Consider the following 14,033-nt stretch of genomic DNA (forward strand, 5'->3'; position numbering starts at 1 on the left):
GGACTGGTTGTGTGACATGATATAATGCAATATGACTAAATGAGCATAATGATTCGATCATCGTCGAACAACCAGAAGTCCAAGCAAGCCTCAAAATTGGGGAAGAGTGCTGTTGCCTCTCCAGCAAGAAGGCTGCATAATTTCATGTCGAGCTTGAGCCTGATGATATTGAAGCAAGTGCTCATGCAAAATACTTGAGAAGGTGGTTGGAATTCATCTGGGGCATGCAAGATGAACTACAAGAACCACCGGGCGGAGGACAATCACATATCTGCGAACCTAAAATAAGCGTGATGCACGCACCTTGATCTTCTCCTCGGGTGCTGCAGGCATATATGGCAGACTGGTCACCATCACCAGGAAGCAGTGGCCCACGGCGGTCCAAGTCTTGTTCAAAGTATTTCCTGCAATTTATCAGTGATGGCTCGGGTGATGCATTCATAAAGGGGGAGATGCCCACCATTGGGCTGTGTCCCATAACCCCAATCACATGGTGTTGAGCAAAAGGCATCTGTCCTGACGCATCCATGGTCAAACTGGATAAGGTCTAGAAGGTCCTGAGCTGAGTGGATGCTGCGATCATACATCCTGTGAAGATACAACAAGAGATTCTCTGGTTGGGGTAGCTCTCGGCGGAATAGCGAAGGCTATGATAATCTCTGTTCACCGATGTTACTGGCACAAAGACAGCTGCAGAACTTACCAGGCCTCCAATGTATTTGTCATGACCAAAATTGTAAGAAAATCCCTCCCGCATGGCGTTAAATCCATTGCTCTGGTCTGCCATCAGGATGGGACAATAGAATGAGCTTCAGCACCAACCTATTTTGGAGTTGTAACTTTTCCGGGTCAGGTTTCTTGAAACCGACATCGTAAGGCTGGGGAGAGGATATTTCATGGGTGATTGTGTAGTGTGGTGTAGCGTGTTGGACTTACTGGTCAAATGAGGATCACAGAAATGTGAAACCCACAGATACCTCTGATCTCTTTCATGTCAATGAGGTGGTTCCAAGGTCAGAGGGTCTGTAAGTTTAGGACCGAGCCAAGGTTGCATGAAATCTTCGGTAGCGGGATCCAATGCCTTGATGACGGGTCCTGTTAGAAGATCCAAGACTTTTGCCAATCCTCCTCGTGGAGTCAACAATGCGAGAAAGAGAAACGGAGACACCGGCAGCGGCAGCATGTGGAAGGTAACAGTGCAGAGAGCAAGCAGGAGACCCTGTGCTCTCCACAGACAAGTTTCCATCGCGGTGCAATCTCTCATGCGAAAGGTAGCTGTGAAGTAATTGGAGTTGTTCAGGCAAGGAAGTGTATAGATTGGTATTTTCAAGAGCCTTCTTCAATGCCTCCCTGAGGACCATTTTATTGATACTGTCGCCATGGCTCCAGCTCTGGAGTATGATCATCTTCATGCTCCCAAATTTTGCCAGCTCATCCCAATTTTCACAAAGGATGTTGGAGGAAGGAAATTGGGGTGCTAGAGGGCCCTCTATCTTCTGCAGAAACATCTCATTGTCCTTGTCCCATGCATTCGTTGCGTAAAATCTACAGAGTTCGAGCACTGCATCAGCGAGAGATTCGACATTTGGTCCCTTCAGGCACATTGTGTCGGGGAGGAGGGAGATCATGGTCTCCGACAGGCAGGAGGTGTATATGGGTTGACTTTGTGCCCGCTCTGCATCACGAGGTTGTGGCCAAATTTCTCCGGCGTAATAAGGGGGGGGCAATGGCAGCGGGGGCAGTTGGCTGGACAAGTCAATCGGTGAAAGGGGGCACATGCCAAGTCGATCAGGTGGCAGTGACCTGGAAGAAGCGGGCCGCTTGTTGGACTGTGTGTTCGGCTGGGTCACCATCAGGTCAGTCACATCACACTCTAATTGTGACAGGGTCACATACCTGTGGTTCTTCCGCCAGTGAAGTGGCGTCATCGGTAAGTTGGGGACAATGAGGGATTCCCGCCGTAATCGTCAGCTCGGGGGCAAGATGATTGGGTGGCAAGCCTCTGCATGCACGTAGGGAGGGCAAGGAGTTCTCATCAAAACTGCTGCCCCGCTGTCACATGACGAACAAGAGATTGTGCATTGCACGCTCTGAGAAGCAGGCATGCATTCCTCCTCTTACCATGTCAGGCATTCCTTGCGGTCCAAAATCGCCCACGTACAAGTTCCTGTTTTGGAGATTGTGGCAGATGGGGCCTCGGGTCAGAGCTGGAAATATTTTCCTGCGAGTTAATATCGCCTGCAGTCAGGTAGTTGTGTGGTCAGACATACCAATCACCAGGGTAAACTGACCGAGCACAGCTGAATGATTTTTGCCATGTTTGGGCAGAAACTTGGACTCCAGGCTTCCATGGCGGATGAAATGGTCAATTGTGGCCTGACCCTCATTAATTTTCTTGTTGACGATGAGAAGAGACGGATCTCCTTTGCGGGACATGAGCTGTAGGAAACACCAGCCCATGTTTTGAAAGCTGAGATTAGCCAGGTCGTCAGTCTTGAGGCCGGGGATCTGGGGCTTCCCAGCCATTGCATTATGCGTGAGAAGTTTATCGTGAATCGTCCTGTAATTGTCGTTAGCATTGGTGTAGAAGGTGATGCAAAGATCAAGCTTTTGCATGTGCTCCCGAAACGGTGCGACGTCGACATGCTCGAGATGGTATATGTCAGACTGGGGGAGTGGGTATCCGGTTTGAATGCTAGGATCTGCGTCCTTGATGGCTTGTTGATGATGCTCCGGACTGAGAAAGGGATAGATGAGGATGTGACATGTAGGTGCTTCGCCATGTCCCCATGCCATTTGCATGGCGGATGCTTTCTTACGCCCTGTCATGTTGGATCCAACGAAGGTGGTGTTTCTCGATGACATGGGAAGCGTTCCAAGGAACGCGTTCGAGTTGAAGCCATGGGATAGCAGGCCAGCGACAGACGTTTCTGGTCTGACGAAAGGTTGGGAAAGAGTGACCGCCTGAGTATTGGGCCTTGGGGTGTTTTCCTGAAGCAGACTGGCGGTGGTGAGCCTGCAAAGAGGTGATGTAGTGGCTACCGGATTGCGTCGTGGGATGGGGGCTTGGATGCTGGTGGATACTGCTGTGGGACCAGCTGCTGATTGTGTGTTAGCAGGATCGGCCTGTGGTGCAGGTTTGGGACATCGATGGGCTGTTTGAGAATTATGAAAGAGAGCGGACAGTGGGAGTGGCTGAGATTTGCTCTGCATGCTAGGGGGCATTGGGCAGCAGTGCAAGATCTCACAAGACCTCAGAGGAATAAAAATAAATTCAATTTAATTATATATTATTTTCTTTTACCAATGTCGAAGATTTTCATAGCACCCTGCCGGGAAAGTAATGAGATTGTCCGGTCTGGCCGTTGTGACCACTGTGACATGATTCGCTGACTGTACCTTATCGCTGTCTTTTTATGGTAGGTGAGCTACCAAATGGCTGTGCCGACCGAATTTTTTTGGTGTGAGATCGCGTGAGATCGCACGTGGTCTCGTGAGATCGCACGTGGCCCCACGAGACCGCACAAGATCTCATAATTTTGTCCAGTAATTCCAAGGGTAGTTCCTCCAATTGTTTCAGGAGGTCTTTTACATTTGACGAAGCCTCAGCTGTATCTAGGTGGAGAGTAACATTTCGAGCGTCTGACCAGAATGCAGCCATTGGGATGTTGAAGGAAAAGAGCGTTTGACTGAATCAAAGGTTCGAGAGACCGGCCCGAAGTACCATGTTACATAACGACGAAGCCCACAGCCCGATATCTTCCACTTTGCACAACGGCATTACTCCAAGTCACCTTTGCTGCTCATTTCATATCCTATCAACGGCGTAAAACACAGCGACCCTCCAATTCCGAACTCATAATCTACCTCGTACTCTGCCCCGGGAACGGATAGCCATGAGCTCGTCATCACTCTTGTAGGCACCCAAGACAGTATATTGTCGTCATCACCGTGTCGCCTCTCATCACACTCCTCGTTGCTGTCTCCAATCTGCAAATAGACCGTAGTCACATTCTTCCCAAGACCCAAGTTTATGCAGTGTTTGTCCGCGATGATGCCAAAGATTTAGTCCAGCGTCAGTTACGATACGCCACGTCGGAGGGATGAAGAATGCCTTTTCCCTATCAGTTGCGTCTGCGTCTCTATTGCCAGCATCCAAACCCTTCATCGGACTTCCTTTTCCCCACCTCTGAGCTAGCGTGTTGACCGAGCATCGAGCAAACCTCGAGCTCTTTTTTCCCACTGTCCTTTCCGCATGAGGCAGTTCCGCCCAAACCATGTGCATACTTCCCAGTAGTATGCCATCGTGCTGATTTTTATCACTTCGATCACTCTTTGAATAGATTATGAGACTTGGAATGACGAGTTGCAAGGAAGGAGGGGACTGAGATTCGAAGACATCGACAATATGAAGTGGGTGCAGTAGTAGTGCAGATAGACTATTCCGGCTTGCAGTGCTGTCGGTGTCATCCGATGAAAGTGTAGGCAACGGGGAGATTGAGACGACGTCCGTCAACTTGAAGTCTGTTGTGTCTGTCCAGTGTCATGTCATTGACTTCCATCGACTTCGGAGGGGAAATAATGCTAGGTGTATGCACCATTGTTGTAGTAATAGGAGAAGTCGCTGGTGTTGGAATGGAGTTTTGGTCGCCATCACTCCAGGAACGATGAGTTAAGATAATGACTTCGTTATACTTGAGCCGTGATTGAAACTCTACAGGATGAGTTCTGTTGACACCTCTTTTCAGTGAGTCCTGCGCAACTATGCAAGAGACACTTACCTTTATGATTGACTGTGCCTTTGATAACATGTGTTGAACACAATGTCAGTGAGTTGGTTACGACAGTCATCTGTTCTTCATCGGGATTAGATGGAGACGAAGAAAGAAGCAGCAGAGGAAGGAGTATCATTCGAGACCACAGAAGCAAGAGCTCAACCGTTTAGGTAGGTAGCACTGAAGAAACGAGGAAGCGCCCTTAAATAGTCCACGTTGCGCTTCTCACGATTCACAGTAAGAACATTCCAAGAAGCTCGTACTTCCCTATGATACACAGGAGAGAAATTAGAGGAAAGGATGTCGGGAAGATAGATGGCACATACAATAGATTACAACAATAAAGATCGGTCGAAATCTGAGGAACAAAATCAGAGAAGGTATGCGGGAGCAATGGATACTGCTCACTGGTAGTACTTCCTGGGGTTTCTGTGTAGCCTTTTCATGCACTTTGGAGGACAGTGCGGAGAAAGGAAAACGTGGTACGCGGTCGGAGGCTGTCTGAGGGAACGTTCATGGCTGTGCGGGAAGGAGGGCGGAGAGGCTGGAAGGGACGATCGGGATTCAGAAGCGGTGGGTGAGGTCGAGAGAACACGATACTTACGTGGCCCGAGGATTTGCATGTGAAAGTCATGTCCGTTGGTGACCGTGCACTCGGTGCAGTTGGTGTGCAGGAGATGCAGGGTATCATGCCGCTGTCATGCGAGCGAATCAAAGCAACTTCGCGTGTGCGATGTCGACGTCGAAGAAAAAGCATGGCTTCAATGACTATCATCCATTGACTGATCTAGTAGTTTACTCGTCCTCTTGCTTATATGGAGTCATGTAAACAGTGATCCTTGTTTACCAGAGAAAACAGTCAACTACAAAAATTTGTCCGTCTTCATAGTACGGGGTCCACAGCTGACACAAGCTTCTGGAACAAAATCCATCATCCTTCCCTCGTACGCTATTCCCACTCGTCCCAGGCTCACCAGGCGCAACGAAGTCACCCCTCATGTACTCTCAGGCCTGAGGTCATGTCTACCCCGAATAAGCAGGTGGTAGCTCCCTCTGTCTTTTCTCTTCGAACCGTCTCTCTGCCGACCCACTCGTGAGCAATGGGCTTCCGATTTGGAGCAAAGGCTCAGTGGCGGAAGGACTGTTGTACATGGATGGTGCTGTAAACCGATTTCGTTAGTCCTAGAACCAAGGAGCTGAGGAATATACTTTACCGTGACCGACGAGGAAGGGACGGGCCGACGTTTCCGAGTCTTCGATAGCAGCTTGTCGTCGGCGGAACGACAGCCACCAGAAGAGGAACAGCGTGATTGCTCCTGCTCCTGCGATACACCCTACCACGATCCCGGCTATGGCGCCCGCATTGAGAGATTTTGATGGACTTTCTCTCTGTGTAAAGGTAGAAGCTGAAGTGACGCTCGCGGTAGTGGAATCAGTGGTCGATGACGTGCTCGACAGGGGAGGCGACATGGACTGGGAAAGCAATGTGGACCGGGAAATCGACGTGGACTGGGAATGCGATGTGGACTGGGAAAGAAACGTCGACTGAGAAAGTAACGCCGCTTGGGAAAGCATTGTCGATTGGGAAAGAAACGTTGACTGGGAAAACAACGTCAGCTGGGAAGGCATTGTCGACTGAGAAAGCGGGGTCGATTCTGAAAGCGACATCGGCTGAGACTGCGAACTACTAGTTATAACCACGGTTGTCGATGCGCAATGCGTGAACGAATTATTCCCGTCAGCAGCATTAACCTTTTCCATCTGTTCGCGGGACCACGTACTACCAGTTTAAGGTCAGAATGGAGGAAACTGCATTGAGGATAGATCCAACATACTAGAACCTGTGAGAGTAAGATTCAGACGATGTCTTCAGATTACAACGGAAGTCTGGCATACCACGGTCCATTGGCCCAAAATATTGCGTCATAGAAGCTGTTGTGGATCTTCAGTCCATTATTGCATACCGCCGACTGTATGTCATTCGTAAATCTGAGGATCGTAAATTAAGTCCCCATCACCGTGAAAGCGAAGAATACATACGATTTGTTAGTATTGGGGGTGCAAAACGAGTTTGAGCCATGCTTAAGATATTGTTGATATGCGCCGATGCCTTCCAGTATTGAAGGTGAGGATTAACCATACTGAGTGCACCTCAGATACGCACCGGCATCGATACCGTTGCCATTGGGCCCTATTCCTCGCTGACATCTATGCAAAAGTTGAGACTCGGTCGCTTTTTAAGCGAGGATCACTCACGTGAGACACAACATACTAAGTCCGAATGCGATTGAGTTGCAACAACAGTCGGCTATAGTTGCGGAACAGATAAGTGAGCATAGTTACTGCTGAGATACCAGGACATACCGAGTTGGTCGTTACATGTATCCGGAGGAGTATTAGGACTCAAGGCACCCAAGACATCTAAAGAGAGATTCAATTCAGAATGAACAACGGTGAACGACGGAGTCATACAATTGCTGTTGCATATTTGGCGTAGCCGTTCATATGTTCGACCTGGTACAAAGTTCAATTCTAATGAAGAGGGAAGCAAAAAATAGTCTTACACGGCGTCTCCCCCACGACACTCGTATACCAGTCTGATCCGCTATCAATGCATTGTATATGGTCTTGCGCAAGGAGACGAGGAACCAGAAAAGAGAGACCAAGGAGAACTTGAAGGAGAGAGTGTGTTGCAACCATCCGAGCTAGGGAGAGGGAAAGCAAGGCAAGGCAAGACGCTCAGGAGATAGGAAGTCGTTGCACGTAATGAGATATACCAAAACTTCTCCGGTATGATCAGCGCATATACCGGAGATTGATGCAACGATCACGATCACGACACCTCTGATGAGTGGGAAAGTGCTCCAATAGAAGGATGGCTGATGGAAAGCACGAATCGATCCTAAAATAATGAATAAGAATGGCGAGGATAGCGAGCCAAGACGGAAAAAACGGACAAACACAAGGAGAGACTGGACATGAATTTTTCATACCCAAGCAACGATCACATCCGCGTCGATTTGAAGGACATTGGGAAGAGCGGCTCCTTCGACAGTTGACACTCGAGTCCCGCGTGCTGCTCGGCGCGCAATGCGTATATTTGTTTCAAGGTGTGCTTCCCCTTCAAAAACCTCGCGACGAATATCCCAGGAAGCACGAGATACAGCATGGCGCGCATAGACAATGATGATATCAATCTGTCTCATCAGTCAGTCCAACGTGGGCTTTGAGAAGAGGCAATACGAACCTTTCAGTATCGCTGATCGCCGCACGCAATGAGAAGGTTAACGATCTCAGCCAAGGACTGATTAATTACAGCTTTGGCTTTTTGATCTCGTCTCATACAAACTCGCAGCTCCAGTGTGATCATTTGTTGGGCTCAAAGCCGAGGTGATGAATTCCTTCATATGCGACAACTCTACCTGCTGGAGTGAGGTGAGATAGCGATCGCGTAGGAACGAGCTTCGTGTACTTCGGTCGCTGATGTTAGTTTCACTTTCCCGCCTCCAGCTTTATCCCTCATATCTCGCAACTCGCATTTTCTTCCTGTTGGATTATCGTCAATAAAAGAAACAGAACCCTGGAGGAATTGCGCGTGCCTTGTAAGTTCTGCCTGGGTGCTGTCGGTAATCAGGTGTTCCGCAGACACTTATCCGCATTTCACGCGTAATGAAAAAAGGACCGGTGATAGGTGGAGCATATATAGGACTTCTGCAGGTAACCATCAGCACAATACGGGCGGGATCTGTTACGAAGCCCTTACCTTAAAGAAACAAGGCACCTCCACCCCTCTTAAGCTATTGATGTAAGTGGTTGAGCCGAAGAGCTTTCAATGCGTCCTGAGAGATGCTTACAGTCACTTGTCGAACCCGGCTGGTTCTGTCAAGGATAGTGACATGGTAGAGGGCGGTTGTTGTCTTTGCACCTGAGCTTGAGGTATCTGGCATCTATAAACAATTGTGGAGGTCAAGCGGTAATCACAATGATGATGAAAGGTACGAAGGTGATGGATCTAGACTCCGGAGTACTTACACCGGGATCTCGGACCGATAAAGTTGGTGTTGGATACTTGAACGATGAGAAATCGATCTGTCAGTGTAACTGGCAGGCTTCAATGTCAATGTACCATCTCTAAGGTTTTACGAACGTTTAACGTTGCAACGTTGAACCGCTGAGGTCCCGGGTGAAAAAAGGCAGCAGATCATTTTGAGTGAGGCTATCCCCGGCCCTTCAGAGGGACTGACATGTATAGTTCAAGTTTCAAGGAGTCAATGCAAAACAGATAGCAGTGTCCACAATGCAACAACAACAGCGAATACCGATCCCTCTAAATATGTACGCTGAAAAAAAATTAGAGGAAGGATGCAGGTAAGATAGATGGCACATACAGTAAATGGACAGGTGACATGTCGGCTAAAGTACAAGATCGAGCAAGCAACGCAGTCAGACAAGAGTTCAGGGAGCTTGAATTATTAGACGAAATCACAATGCTCCGATACGACTCACAATCACTCTAAGTTTAGCGCTAAACCCTAGAGTAATAGGCAAGTAATGAGACTCACACGTACTGACCAAACGTACTGATCAAATTAGGTCATATCGGAAAGTAAGAGGTGCACATGTAGATTACAGCAATCAAGAATGGTTGTGGAATAGTCGGAAAAAATCCTAAACAGCTGTTAGAACATGCGAGAAAAAGAACAAATAAGAACGATCAACGTACAAAGACGCAGTACGTGGCATTGAAGAAACCCCTGCGATACCTTTTCCAGACCTTCCGCGAGTTTGGGGGCATCCCGCCACAGTTTCAATGATCTCTTCCACTCTGACTGATTTTTGCATTTGAAGTCTCCATCAAGATAATTTGCCAGCCTATGTTGATACCAAGATTCCGCATCAGGACTCCAAAAGCCCACATCGAGCCCACAGCCTCGCCAACCCGCATCCTTGGGAAACCAAGACACATGTTCTGTGAGCTTTCCTCGACGGTCACCCTTAGGGTAGCGATCGTCCTCTGTTTCCACCTTGTACACACCGCAAATGACATCAATCTGGTCATCCATCAACATTTCATCCCATAGTGCCTCGCCCTCCGTCGTCCGAAGGCAAGCCCCGGTTTCCATCACTCTCGGGGATGGACCAGATGTCACATACTCTTCCGATACTTCCTCCATTGCTAGTCGCCAGATGAGACCTCCATGTTTAAGAGCAGCCCGAGCAACGTCGCTGTTTCTGAATAGCTGTCGCCGTCTTTCAACATAACTCGCAAAGTCCTCCATGGTCAGTTGAAAGCCCTTCCGACGGTAAGGAACGGGTTCGGATGTCCTGAGTGACGTTCTGGGCAGCTGGTCATGCACACGCACTCGCTTGCATGTCGATAACCTTATTCCCCAGCGGCACAGGCATTTAGTAAGGTCATCCAGAGTATATGCACTTGTTTGACGCAGGACGGAATACCACAGCAGACGCCCGTCCAATAACCAACTCATAGGCCCCTTCTGCACCGTCAGTGATGCTATACATGTGATCTTCCCTGCCCAACAATTGAGCTGGGTCACTTTGAATGACTTGTTGAGTCTATTGGCGAGGAAGTTCGAATTAGAGGAGTTCATAGGTCTGTCCATGCTGCGGGAAGGCGCAGGAAGGTACCCTGTACTAGTAGTCCATCCATGAGCGCAACCAGGGCCCTGTCTGGGATCGGCTTGTCCACCATTGCGCTCCGCGTGTCGACACGACAAAGTCATCTTGTATTTGTTTACCTTCTGGGCCTCGACAGGATCAGAATCTTCAGCCGAAGGTGGGCGAATGCCGTGGTACGTGACCACAACTTCCTCGAGAGTGCCGGTATTGAGCTTCACTGGCTGTAAACTCTCTCGAGCACAGTCGAGGAGCGGCCGGCCGACTCGTGTCTCCCGATCTGGCTGCTCCCGCACCACGTCGTGGTCACCGTGAGAGTGTATTTTTCCATCCTCGTGCTTACTCTCGTATCGAGCGCTAACATCAAGCTCAAAGTTTTCCCGCCTCTCCTTGTTGAAGAAATGAGAAAGGACACGAGGATAGAAGCGTAATCATACCTCGACGCGAGCTGGCATACCTTCCTCGTGGTTGCCGCTCATTTCAAGTTCTTCTGAATCTGAATCCATGTAGGTCTCTCCCCTGTTGAAGAATGCACCGAACTCATGCTAAGGAACGAATCAAACAGTGCCTAACAGAACCAGACATAATATCATACATGAAAGTCGTTCAATACCTCCCGCAAGGTGTTCCCTTTCCTGAGTAGCTGCTCGAGTCGAAGCCGCTGAGCGGCATGCAATAGTGCATTAATCCAGTTCGTCGCGCCTCTTCTTCAGAGATAGTGTCATGATGCCTATTGACCATGATGGCGTCCTGATAGAGAATTTTCAGTGCAAAAATTGCTAGTATGATTTTTCTCACGACTCACATAGATGCGGTTCCCATCAACCGACGTTGCGCAGCTGCTGCCAACCCCAGAACCTTGAGAGGCGATCTCCTTGAGACAGTCGGTGTCGACATTCATCTTTTCTTCATCACAATTAGTCATCAGGCCCAGGAATAGCGTTCAAGACCGCTGAAGAAACGAGGGAGTGGTGTGCTCCCAATATATAGTCCAAGCACCGCTTCTCTCAGAGCGAATAATGTTCCAAGAAGTTCTGTACTTCTCTTCTCTAATGACGGCAACGCAACATTCCGGCACATTGTCCCGTGCTCAGATACCAGGTTTTTCCGAATCAGAGCTTTGATCGCCCGTGACGCGTGACGCCTCCGTAGCTCTACGTAATCATACTGATCGTATTGAGTTGCCCAAAGTTAGCTTGAACGTCTTGTCCATGTCAATGTACCATCCCTATGGTTTTGCGAACATCGCTGGGGGCCCGGGTCGAATTCGACAGGCAGCAGATCATTTTGCGAAAAAATTGTTTCAGTCCCCGGCCCTTCACAGAGAAATGCCGACATGTATGGTTCACGTTTCAAGGAGTCAACGCAAAGCAAATAGCAGTGTCCACAATACAACAACAGCAGCAAATACAGATCCCTCTAAATATGTACGCTAAAGGAAAATTAGAGGACAGGAAGGATGCAGGTAGGATAGAAGACACGTACAATAGATTACAACAATAAAGAATGGCTGAATCTGAGCGCTCTGAGCATCGAAATCAGAAAGATATGCAGGAATAATAGAGAGTGCTCACCATTTTCTTCTCCTCGCGTATTGCCAATACGACAAAACCCCCAAAGCAAAGATAACCCCCAAAGCACTACAGAAAACGATCCCACCGACCAGCGCGGCCAATGCTGCTTTGCCTGCTTCCAAGTCTCTGTTATCCTCTTCCGGGATGCAAAACGGCGCCCAGAGGAAGTGGCAACGCCGACAAAGACTAGTATAAACCCGCACAGCACGAATTTTCCCCAACGAGTCCACCACGTCTGAGGCTCGTCGTCATCGAAGAAATCCTCTCTGGGGGATTGCTTCTCTGGAGCGAGCAGTATCCAAATCGCGAGCGCCAGTGGTAGTGCTAGTATAGTGCCCCCAGTCGCTCCTGCCTCTGCGAAAGACCTGACTGGGACGTGCCCACCGAGAATAGCCCCTCCCAGAGCTGCATATATAGTAGAAAACAGCGGTGGGAGGGGCAGAAAGAATAGAAGAAGAATGCATGTCTGGAAAATGGTCGTTGGCGGCAGCCAGGATGGCGGTAGTACTCCCTGGGTTACCTGCGCAGCCTTTTCATGCACTCGGAGAGTTGAATTACGGGGAAGTGAAGGAGCGTGGGCGTCGGCATGGACGTTATTAGAAGAAGATATTGTATTAGTATTGTTGGGTAGGTCTGTCGGTACCGGTGGGATAGAAGATGAAGGTGGTGGGTAGAAAAAACCGACTGTTGAGCGCGGCGTCGGTACGCCTCTTTCCCAAGGCGACGACTCGTCGTCGTCGTTGACGTCGCGCGACCACGGCAGCGAAAAGCCAGGCATCAACGAAAAAGACGGTGGTGGGTGGGAATGAACATGCACTGCCGGCCCAAAGTGCTGCCTGTCGGTGACATCTCTTCTTTTGTTTCTTCCATCATGTCAATTTATGTACCCCACAAACGCGCTCCAGGGTAGCTGCCGCTAACACCGACAATGACGAGACCATTGCGGAACCGGAAATGAGCAACTCGGCACCGTGAACGGTCGGTGGAGAGCAGGACAGGCGACTCGGTACGTGCTCGTCGTCGCTCCTTGTATATACGATGATGACAGGATAACTGAAGAGTTCGGTTATGAAATGTAGGCCCCGCTATACGTAAGAGAGTCGTCGTCCGACTTCTCTTACTACGACCGAATTGCCAATGGGCATCGCGATGGAAACCTCTTTCACTACAAGATATCCAACAATTTCCCTGTGATCTAGACCAGTACGCGCAGTATATCTACATTTCCCGTTGACGGTCATGGAGCAGAAGCCAGGGCTCGTCACTTCTCTTTGGGGAGCAGGTCGTCGGTCGCTGTCAGCATCCCTATCAGCACTCATCGTTGCCAGTTTAACCCTGATGTGTAGGGCCAGACTCAACCATGAGAGTGCTATTCGTGGTGGGAAGACGATGTCTAGCCGAAGTACTGGCTTCGGGGTGCGTTGATGTGCATATATGCGTCTTTTTTCCTTCTCAATTATCTTACTAGGCTCATAGGAACTACTGGAAGCTTTACCAGTGACAGTCACACAACGCTGGGACAAACGGACTGTTCGTGAGTGTGTCCATTAATTAATGTTTCCTTGCTGACTTTCGAGCATCTCAAGAAAATCGATCGTGTAAGTAACTATCTATGGGATCGACGAAAATACCGTATTACCGGGCTCCAATACGAAGATTCTTCTGACTTCGGATTTTTCAACTATATCCTCCACTTTGCGCAGCGAAAGAGCGTCATCGTACTCCGAACCACCCGTTCCACTCACTTCCTGACCTATCGATGGCGTAAAACACAAGGATCCCTCTAATCTTGGACTCATGATCTGCCTTGGACCTGCGGCAGTGGATGATGGCTTGCCGTAGTGCCTGCCCGAGAAGGCTTGACCGGACTGCGGCTGCGGCTGTTCTGTCCACGAGATGGAAGTGCCGTATACTTGTCCGTCTCTGGCTGACTTCCCCAGAAAAAACCTCCGAGGCCGCCAGACGGAGTCTTCGCCACAGCTGCTTGTGGGCAACGGCGACTCTTCTATGATCCTGAATCCTCCTGTACTTTTCCCCGTTACGCTCC

The 14,033-nt window shown here is 49.3% G+C and overlaps 4 protein-coding genes across 4 annotated transcripts; all 4 read right to left on the minus strand.

Moving 5' to 3' along the window:
- Positions 1-35: 35 nt before the first annotated feature.
- EV420DRAFT_1487858 (uncharacterized protein) lies at positions 36-3,225 on the minus strand (the record flags this gene model as incomplete). Its single annotated transcript, XM_060470572.1, has 9 exons — positions 36-236; positions 304-404; positions 461-647; positions 704-780; positions 823-935; positions 1,039-1,841; positions 1,897-2,052; positions 2,162-2,238; positions 2,271-3,225. The coding sequence occupies 9 exons, from the start codon at positions 3,223-3,225 to the stop codon at positions 36-38; spliced, it is 2,670 nt and encodes an 889-aa protein (XP_060322090.1).
- A 2,476-nt stretch (positions 3,226-5,701) lies between these two features.
- EV420DRAFT_295509 (uncharacterized protein) lies at positions 5,702-7,599 on the minus strand. Its single transcript, XM_060481578.1, has 10 exons — positions 7,340-7,599; positions 7,248-7,289; positions 7,140-7,196; positions 7,032-7,083; positions 6,940-6,983; positions 6,816-6,885; positions 6,672-6,764; positions 6,611-6,616; positions 5,990-6,555; positions 5,702-5,935 (listed from the first exon to the last, which is right to left on the minus strand). Exons 1-10 carry the CDS (start codon positions 7,473-7,475, stop codon positions 5,799-5,801), a joined length of 1,203 nt encoding a protein of 400 aa, XP_060322091.1. The 5' UTR covers positions 7,476-7,599; the 3' UTR covers positions 5,702-5,798.
- Positions 7,600-9,454: 1,855 nt separating this feature from the next.
- Positions 9,455-10,264, minus strand: EV420DRAFT_1281558 (uncharacterized protein; the record flags this gene model as incomplete). Its single annotated transcript, XM_060468263.1, has 1 exon — positions 9,455-10,264. One exon carries the CDS (start codon positions 10,262-10,264, stop codon positions 9,455-9,457), a length of 810 nt encoding a protein of 269 aa, XP_060322092.1.
- A 1,397-nt stretch (positions 10,265-11,661) lies between these two features.
- On the minus strand, positions 11,662-12,917 carry EV420DRAFT_295569 (uncharacterized protein). Its single transcript, XM_060481579.1, has 4 exons — positions 12,507-12,917; positions 11,987-12,452; positions 11,898-11,937; positions 11,662-11,844 (listed from the first exon to the last, which is right to left on the minus strand). Exons 1-4 carry the CDS (start codon positions 12,762-12,764, stop codon positions 11,832-11,834), a joined length of 777 nt encoding a protein of 258 aa, XP_060322093.1. The 5' UTR covers positions 12,765-12,917; the 3' UTR covers positions 11,662-11,831.
- Positions 12,918-14,033: the final 1,116 nt, after the last annotated feature.

The sequence above is a fragment of the Desarmillaria tabescens genome (genome assembly GCF_030435595.1).
Source record: "Desarmillaria tabescens strain CCBAS 213 chromosome Unknown EV420scaffold_140, whole genome shotgun sequence".
Taxonomy (NCBI): Eukaryota; Fungi; Basidiomycota; class Agaricomycetes; order Agaricales; family Physalacriaceae; genus Desarmillaria; species Desarmillaria tabescens.

Coding starts and splice junctions, on each gene's coding strand:
- EV420DRAFT_295509 (XM_060481578.1), bottom strand. CDS start 7,475: ATGGTTGCAACACACTCTCTCCTTCAAGTTCTCCTTGGTCTCTCTTTT. Junction 7,197..7,247: donor CCAAATATGCAACAGCAATT/GTATGACTCCGT, acceptor ATCTCTCTTTAG/ATGTCTTGGGTGCCTTGAGT. Junction 6,984..7,031: donor CTTAGTATGTTGTGTCTCAC/GTGAGTGATCCT, acceptor ACTTTTGCATAG/ATGTCAGCGAGGAATAGGGC.
- EV420DRAFT_295569 (XM_060481579.1), bottom strand. CDS start 12,764: ATGCCTGGCTTTTCGCTGCCGTGGTCGCGCGACGTCAACGACGACGAC. Junction 12,453..12,506: donor TGCATGAAAAGGCTGCGCAG/GTAACCCAGGGA, acceptor ACCATTTTCCAG/ACATGCATTCTTCTTCTATT. Junction 11,938..11,986: donor TACGCGAGGAGAAGAAAATG/GTGAGCACTCTC, acceptor TTCGATGCTCAG/AGCGCTCAGATTCAGCCATT.